The sequence below is a fragment of the Ptychodera flava genome, chromosome 6, assembly GCF_041260155.1.
Source record: "Ptychodera flava strain L36383 chromosome 6, AS_Pfla_20210202, whole genome shotgun sequence".
Classification (NCBI taxonomy): Eukaryota; Metazoa; Hemichordata; class Enteropneusta; family Ptychoderidae; genus Ptychodera; species Ptychodera flava.
Genome location: NC_091933.1, coordinates 22,948,865 through 22,958,115, shown reverse-complemented (window position 1 = coordinate 22,958,115; position 9,251 = coordinate 22,948,865). Strand labels below are relative to the sequence as shown.

General features: G+C 40.0%; 1 protein-coding gene across 1 annotated transcript; it reads left to right on the top strand.

Annotated features, from left to right (window-relative positions):
- Positions 1 to 801: 801 nt before the first annotated feature.
- LOC139135194 (uncharacterized) lies at positions 802 to 8,490 on the top strand. Its single transcript, XM_070702464.1, has 6 exons — positions 802 to 908; positions 1,489 to 1,665; positions 4,295 to 4,489; positions 5,223 to 5,336; positions 6,397 to 6,628; positions 7,736 to 8,490. Exons 1-6 carry the CDS (start codon positions 852 to 854, stop codon positions 7,870 to 7,872), a joined length of 912 nt encoding a protein of 303 aa, XP_070558565.1. The 5' UTR covers positions 802 to 851; the 3' UTR covers positions 7,873 to 8,490.
- Positions 8,491 to 9,251: the final 761 nt, after the last annotated feature.

The window sequence follows — 9,251 nt, the reverse complement described above, 5'->3', positions numbered from 1 at the left end:
CAAGGTTACTCTATTATGGCATTGACATGTTTACTTTCAAATATTCGGTCGTGTCATTCACCACCTGCTCAGAGTCATAAACTGCTCAATTTAATAATCACGCGGCGTTGATTAGCCAATACATGTGGAAAACATATGGCACAGAGTTCGTAACAGAATCAGGGACTCCAAATTCAACTGTCATGTTGCAAAAAGAAATCATAGTATTTTTCAAGAAGCCTAGATTCTTTGACCATACATCTCAGACAACTAGGGGCCCGTAGCTATGTAAGGCTACAATTCTACGAACAGGCAACTTTCACTTTACATTTCTAAATGCCAAGAGTAGAGTTTCAATGCGAACGTTTCTTTATCTCCCTCTTTCCGAAAGCTATTAAGCTTCATAATTTTATTGTTTTTAAAAAGTCAATCAGACTGATAAAATATCGCAGGATCTCCTAACAAACGAAATTCTTGCACATTGTGAGTTAAGCCCGCGGCCCGTGATATATCAAACGGCCGACTTCCCCAACACAAAAGTCAAGTTTACTCTATCCTCCAACAAATGCAGACCTCTTTGTAAAGAGCTCAGGTTGCGTGTAAAGCAGGGATGTCAAAGTTGTCATGTTCTGCAGGAATGCATTTTTCCATTTAAATATGGAAACTTATATTTCTGGTTAGCGGGGGAATTTACAATGTTGACAGCAAGCTCAAATTTGAGAAATTATTTTTATAATGGGCTTTGATTGGACCTGTTGCTCACGAAATCCGGTTGGACCGACTATATAATGCGACAGATGTCCAGTGAATCTTGGTATACCACCGACTGTTTCACCTTTGCTGTCGTCGATATCGGTTTCAAGCGTACAAGTATGGACCCAGAGAAGTCTGTCAACACGATGAGCCAAAGCTTGGATCAACTAACTAGCGTAAGTGTACATCGTAACAGTAGTCGAAAATTACTGTATTGTGAACACAGGTGTTTCATTATGGTGCCAATGTTTTCAGACATGCATTTTAGTTTACTATCAAAACAGGATAAGAATGGACACTGAAATTGATCTGAATGGTATGCTTGTGAAAAACATCGGCCCTCCCCCTGTAATTTCTGTCCAGTCCCTATTTATAACACACGTATCCTCTTCTATATTTAGGGGAAAGGAATCATCTTTGATCCCTAATATTTGTTGAATTCAAATGTCAATTTTTCGATACGACTGTGTTCAACTCTTCAAACATTAAGTTTTTCACATGAGGTTGCTAGCCGATGTCTATAGGCCCAAGGGCTGACGGTACGGACGATCATACTCCTCAGCTTTGGTAGAGAACAGAATCCCCAAAAGCGCACACGACCTTTCATTTAGGGTATACAACAACTTACGTGCGTTTTGTGGTTTCGTATATATCATATTCTCCTGATGAGAGCGAATGGTACATTTTTTTCGGTCCGTATGATAACCAAACTACAGGGTCTAAGATTTTTTGACATGGACTCTTTTGAAATTACAGATCGAACCGGGGAATGACAAAAAAGCAATCCCTCTCTTCAAGACTCGTAAGTTCAAGGTCGGTGCCATCCTGAGTTCACTGATGGTAGTTGGTTTGGTGGCTGTCGTCTGTGTTCTCTCAACTGGAGTGCTAGATAACAGCGATGGCGATGAAGATGTTGATGTCTCGCAATATAAGGTAAAGTTTATAAGCTGCGTTTTTACCTCGCGTGCGCATGCGCGCAGCGAGGTTATGTCCCAGCGATGTCTGTCTGTGTGTCTGTCTGTCTGTTGGTCCATTTTCTCAAAAACGGCTGAACGTATTTCAGTCAAATTTGGTAGACATCTTCAGAATTCAAATGGCTAGAACTGAAAAGGTTTTGGTGGGCGTGGCTTGGATATTAATGAAGTTATGAAAGTTTTAATTTTTCTGTTACGCCGCGTATGACAAGTGAAAACAATCGACTGTTTGAGGGCGCTGTGAAATGTGCTTGTCCAGGTTGGCTACAGCTGGATAGCTCTGGTTTCAACCACGGTCCCTCCGTGTTTCAACCTCGTATTGAACATTAAAAATATGATATTTTATTACTCATTCAACTCACTATTCAAGATAAAATATCGTTTTGCAAATTAGCTTCATCCTTGGTAATTGATTGTTCCCTCGCTGCTCGATCGCCAGAAATGAGTACATACGTTCTTAGCCCTGCGTACGATGCTGTGTGTTCCGCTACAGCTATTAATAGCCCCGCTCACCACAGCCCTGCAAAGACCCGTACGTAGAGTTGGTGACTTCAAATCCATTTTTGGACTTGACGTAAAAGCCAAATTACTGCCGAAATTCAGCGTTCTTGGGCCCAAGTCGTATCCCTGCCTACCGCAGCTACTCGATCGCTTCCAAAAATGCCAGTCTTTTATTCTTTTTTCGTAAATAACCGTCGATGTCGGCAACTCTCTCGCTAGCCTGCGTACGTACGCAGTGTACGCTGTGCATTCCCTGTGTGCGTTCCTAACACACAGCGTACACTGCGTACGTAATACGTTCTCTACCTAGCCTCATGGCATGGAAGTGCTGATGAATAATAACTTTGGGTCAAAGGTATTGAAGTGTCCAATCAGGTTCGTGCACAGAGTCCAAGGCCATGACCTACTTCATGTACTGCTGCACTGTTTTGATTTTGCTTCGCCAAGAAACGTATTCGTCATTGTCCATAGAAGTATGTTTGCTCTCCTTTGAGGTTGTTTGTGAAACAAATTCCGGGATAGGCCTTGGAATGCATACGATCGGCATCGCGGCAGTGCATGTAGCTAGCCGTACGAGTATGGCGAGAGTGTCCGGCTTTGGCTACGCCGCCTCCCACCTCCGGTAGGCGGCGTAGCCCCCCGGCGTAGCCAAAGCCGGACACTGTCGCCATACTCGTAGGGCTATGCATGTAGCGTACCATGCTTGTGTAACTGCCGAGCTCAACGTGCATTCACGGTTGATACTCGTGTACAATCATGATGTGTTCAATTCTGATGAAGATTCATAAGTCTTAGTTTTGCAGTCTTTTTTCCGTACGATAATCCTGACAATACGTGTTACCACAGTCCCTCTATAGGGACTGTGGTGTTACTGTTAGACGAGGTGGCCATTTTATGATAAGTTTCAATACTGCACAGCTACATAGCGTCACTATCGTGTGATCGAGGTACAGCGTTGTTGAACGGGATACAGAAACTCTGCAGAGGGAGAAACGATCGTTGACATGAACAGTCAATGTACTTCAGCACGTAGTCCGCAGATAGCGGATCGTGTTTCCGTAAATTAGGCATTGAACTTGACAATATAGGCAATAACCAGAATCATCGACCATCGCCTGACAAGTGCACCATAGTCAGCTGTACATGAGTTGCGTGGCGTGGTGAGCAGGTTCCCATGGGTATTTATTTTTTGAAACGCGTACTTCAAAGGTCACGAACTCATTTTGCTGCTACACGGCGCAGCACAGATGATTGTATCGTTTTTGGGCGCATTGAGATACTGTGAAGTAGGTCAACTCGTTCTACATGGCAATTATATGTGAAATATGCAGAATTTATACGCAAACGCGACCTCTGCCAGTTAAGAGCCTGCTCAGCCATTTGCACTTGCATCGACAGATATTGTTGGATCATAATTTTTCAAATGGTTTCTTTTCTTTTTTTTCATTGCGTAATACAGTGGGGATAATGTCAAATTTAGATAGATTGGATTAATTTCGGGAATAAAAACAATGTAATGTCATAAAAGCCAATACCCCAAGAAGTACTTTACAAAATGTGCACGCGAGGCAATTCAGTTCATATCTGGTCACCTGAAGCACTCTGACTTCATACCAGGGCATACATCTTTTGCCTTCCAGGCAACTACATCGTGAGATAGTGCGCACCAAGTTAATTACAACGAAAGCCCTGATCGAAACAGCAATGACACCGGCGACGTTAGAAATCTTTTGGTTCAGTGTGACGTAAAAACATGCATTTATCTTGGCAACACTTTGTGTGATCTTGGAGATATACATGAGAACCACAGGCGTGCTGAAGAGAACGTTGGCATAAACTACACTTATACAAAAAAAACAGTAAACAGCACGCCTGTGATGAGAACGCAGTTGACCAAGGGAAGATTTTAATGACAGAGTGGAACCCAAAACCTGAAATTTCAATCAAATAACAATAACTATTACATTAAAATTACGTTTCAATTCTACATGAATCTACAGAATAATCAATGAGGTTATAACTCTTTAGTCAATTTAATGATGCAAAAAATTGGCCAGACATAAACAATTTGACCATTTTATTGGTAGCGATACTCCATCGAAGTGAAAGGCATGGACGGCAGTTCATTTGAAGGCTCGATTGCAGTGAGTGTCGCAAACGGTGAAGAGATTTACAGGACCGGCTTCACAAACTCCAGCGGTGACGCTAAGGTCATGGTTGGGTCAAAGTCAAGCGGAGATGTGCCGGCTGGAATTCCTTACCTAGTGCGCGACGTAAATAAGGTACGGGCTTGAAGCTGTGTGGAAGGGCGAATGAAATGTGTGATTACCATGGTAGGCAAAGGGGTTACAGATACATGCATCGCGGCCATGGCGTCTGATACATGGGTCACATTGTGTGTATGGTGCTACTTGTTTGAAAAAGTACCCCTAAGTTTCTCAACTTCTCAGAGAAAGGTTTGCTTGGCTACATTCCATAGATTCCATACATGTCAGACGATCGTTTTTTACTTCAATAGAAAATCACAACTTTCAAATAAACTGTTCAAAGAAATTTGTTGTGATCTTCTTTTCATATTCAGTTTTGATAATCTTATTTGCTGTTTCAAATTTAGGCGTGGACAGTGATACATTAGAGGTGTCTGCTCTAAGCTGACTTTTTAAATGATGCCGATGTGTATTAGTCAAACTTCGTCAGAGACAAAGTAAGCCACGATTTTGTGTGGAAGTGCGCTAGCTCCGCTCAACGCGATTGGCATTACATATCCATACAAAATTCCGAATCTTTTGTATTTGAGAATTAAAGAAACCCTTCGTTTTGATTAGATACAGTAGAACGTAAAAAAACCAAACTCAATTCAATTGTTGCTGACTGCCGTCCCCCATCTCAATTCAATCGCAACAAATCAGGGTTGGTTCTTTGAGTGGGTGTGTTTTGGTGTGGGTTAAGTCATCTATACAAACCCGACGATGAATTTAGTTTGCCAAGTTAATAATCAATTTTGTGATTTCACAGAAATTAGACGCTTTAGTGGACGTTCAGAACTCTGTGTGCCTCCTTTCTACATACGACGCAAACACCGAAGTAACTCCGGGAGAACTGAACAGCTTCATGGATTCACATTCTTCGGTGAGTAGGCCATCCTCTTCTCAAAAAATATTTGGATGATCTGCGCATGCTCCCTTCATCCTCTAACTCAATACGTTCCTGACAATCGAACAAACGCGATAGTTATGTTTAAAGGGGAGGTTTTTTGTTAGCTTTATCTCTGAAACACGATTGGAACTAATTTGGGATAATTGGATAGTGAAGTAAGGTTGGTTTAATCTGCAAATGTAAGTTCATCTGTTTTTTTTTCTTGCAATACACTTGTTTCTGAGTAATTTATAACATTACAACTTTCATCTATGAGAAATGTTAACAATATAAAGATGCAATTCTCCAAAATTAATTCCAGATTGTGTTCTAAGCATGTTGACTAACCGTGCACACATTTCAAAGGAGAACAAAGGACATAATCATAACGTCAACAACCACCAATGCGGGAATCAGGGATTGAAGATTGCCCCTTTAGATTTATAGATCGCCCTCAAAAGAAAAGTGACATTTCTGATCTCTGCCTCTCTGGGTGGACTAGCTGTATCAATTTTTTGTTTGCATATGTTGGTAAAACTACACTACGTTAAGTCCATAATAGATAGTAGGAGCTTCTACTGTCTGTGAGTCTATGCAACTGTGAACTAGAAGTTTGAACTAAATGTCCCTGATTGAAGGCTGTCCAAAAGTCAAAACATCGTGTAATGTGATCAACTGTTGCTCACGAGATCCGGTTGGACACTACAAAACATGAATTATTTAGCTGAGAGTTTGAATTACTGCTTCACGAAAATATTCCTGTTAGTTGTACCGCTTTTGTATAACTAGTTTGGTCATGAGCTCATAAAGACACACATATATCATCAAATGAGGGAGGGGAGTGCAAGAATGAAATTTAAAAAGACCTCTCGTTACAATATAATGTTTTTAAATATTATGATGAGAAATAACTTTTACGACCCTACGGGGAATTATCTGAAGGTTGAAGTCTGACGAGTGATTGAACTTAAAAAAAATGAAATTCCCTTTTACATGAACGTACCTAGTTTACTTTACACATATTTCATAAGCAGGAAACTTTGTAATTAAACAGGATGAGATTCCCAATTCAGACGAAGTGATAATTGAAAAGATGGAAGTCAGCGAAGATGCAATCGACGACGTGTATGCTGAAAGTGACGTCATTGCCGCCCACTGCGCTGACAAGGACTCTTATTGGTCCGTGGCTACATCGCAGACAGTATCGTGTGCGGGATCCGCCTGCCCAGAAAGCCGCTCAGCTGTCGACCATGGTCGGCACTTTGCAGTCGCCCAGAAGAGTGGAGGTATATACGCCTATAATTAAGAACGTTATATTACGCTCTTGTGATTCATGGTACATTAAGATTGTACATAATATTGCTGCGATTCGAGATTTCTATTTATTTAAGCACTACTAATCGTGAAAATGTTGAAGCAATCGATAACATATCATAGTTCTTATAAGAAGAATTTACTTGTAATACTAATTTCGGGAAAAAAACTCGAAAAATAAAAAATACGAGAACAGACAAACACAATAAACGATTGAAATTCGTTCACGATAAAAAATATCTTTCTTGAGAAAAGGAATTCATAAAACATTTCCCGAGTTAGAAAGGACGAATAAAAATTCTATAGATAGTGAAGAGAGGGTCCCTGTAGCTGTAACGCATCGAAGTATATCGCTCACATTTTAATATTCACCGTTGCGTTGATGAGCGACAGGCCTCATATGTTTGGCATTTGGCTTTATTATACTTTTCTGTAAAGGTCGTTTTGCAATTTTAAATGAAGACGAGCTCAGAACCTTTTCGGTGAGGCAACTTAAAGCTCCATAAGCTGTATCTTTTTGCTATTTTTTCAAAACTTTTGTTTTGTGATTTCCCTACACCTTCTGCATTGAATCCCTAAACTGCCAAGTATTTAGTATATCAACAAACCTATATGAGTATAATCTACATTGTTATTGTTGAAAATTGTATTCAAGTCCGGACTAGAACTTGATTCATTTGTAAACAATAAACAATGATCACTACACACATACAAGCTGTGTTGACAAAAAGAATACTCGACATTTCAGCACGACAAACGGATTAGGGTCAGACACGGTAGTTGATATACAGAAGCAGAATACTGAAAAACTTGCCACAACATACAGCTTATATCCCTTTAAGCAAAATTTATCAGTGAGGTCAGAAATGCTGAGGGGTATCGTGTGTGGCACCTGGCCTGTAATCTAATGTACTACAATCACAATCGCGGCGGATGGAAATTATTTTGTTCAAAAAGGTGACAGGAACGAAGTGGTCTAGTGCTCAAGTAAGTAACCTCGTACGATCGTTAAAAGTCCTGTTTGTAAATAATGTGAATACAGTGCTAACGTCTATACTTTCATTGTTCCTTCATTACAGAACTTGCGGCCATCAACTGGTGGTGTAAGCTTGTCTGTGGTTTCGTGAGAAAAAGGGTTTGCAAGTTCATTCCTTGGTTGGGATGGAGATTTCTCTGCCATGTGGTACTGTGGTTTACCTGTCGGCGTGTATGCTAATTACAGCTATCTGATTCGATTCCTGGATATACAAAACAACGGATTGGATGACGTCATCGTAACAAATCGATACATTGTTCCCAATGGCCTATTTTACCCTCTTCTACCTACCCATGTTAGCAATATTTTCGAATGAGTTATTTCAATACAGGACAATATATCTGTAACGAATAGTGATATTTCATACACCTTGTTATAAAAAACAAGTCAATTTAGTCATTATCTTCCTCAAGTATGTCCAGATACAAAAATATTGGCCTTACAAACACAGTTAAAATGCCATTCTATTGTTGACAAAGGAATTCTGGTCCGGACTATAATTCACCTGTAAACAATTACATTCAATATCACACACTTACTGGCCATGTTAAGAAAGTGAACTAGCATATTGATATGATTTTTAGAGTAAAACAAGAAACTATACTGTACAAATAGAACTCACACATTGCAAAATTCATAAAAAATCATGTCGGAATCAGAAATTGTGTGACATCTACAGACTCTCAATACGATATCACAGTATTACATTTTAGAAAGAAAAAAAAAACTTGTGCATATGTAATGACATAAAGATTCTGTTAATGCAACTGTATTGATTGTATTAAAAGATTCCCCTGCAACAAAACATCGGTGTGTACAGTTTGATGTTGAATTATTATATCAAGAGAGGGAGATTTATTGTATTGTATGTGTGATGTCATAATCTGTACACCAATGTCAAAGAAGATTACGTTGCAGTGTAAGACCAAATCGAGTGGAAACTGAAGTGGATCACGTGCAAATTCGTCTGAATGCACAGGGGATGTGTGTTAACCGTGTATCACATTTGAAAACATCAGATGAAACGATGATTTCGAGTATTCCTTAAAAACTTACTTTCCGTAATGTGCTGAGGACAAATCGATATGGCAACACCAACAGCGCCCTCTACCAATACCTATCTGAAAAATAATCGTGATTGAACTCTAAAAAATACGCACACACACACTACTTTCACATTCACGGCTGTGGAATTGTTCTCATACCAGGAAGTGTTTTTATTTCATTTTACTGATATAGTATCAGTATAATCCAGAGAGGAACATCTGGGGTTTTTAAATGATTTTTTTTATAAAAAATGAAATCATATGGGCACTGACAATTACTTTTTGTCCATTGGAATTACTTTTGACAAGTGTTTCAGTTCTGCCAAAGGCTGAACAAAATGTTCCGGGACACAAATCCATGCTGATAGACATGGCACTGACAGACTGGAGAGCTGGCTCTCCGTGTCAGTCTTGATGCTCATGGTTTACATTCCATACCCGCTTATTGTTTGATGTCACCCTGTCCCCGGCCCTGTCCATGTCCAGCTCTCTCATCTAGTTAGAGAATAACGG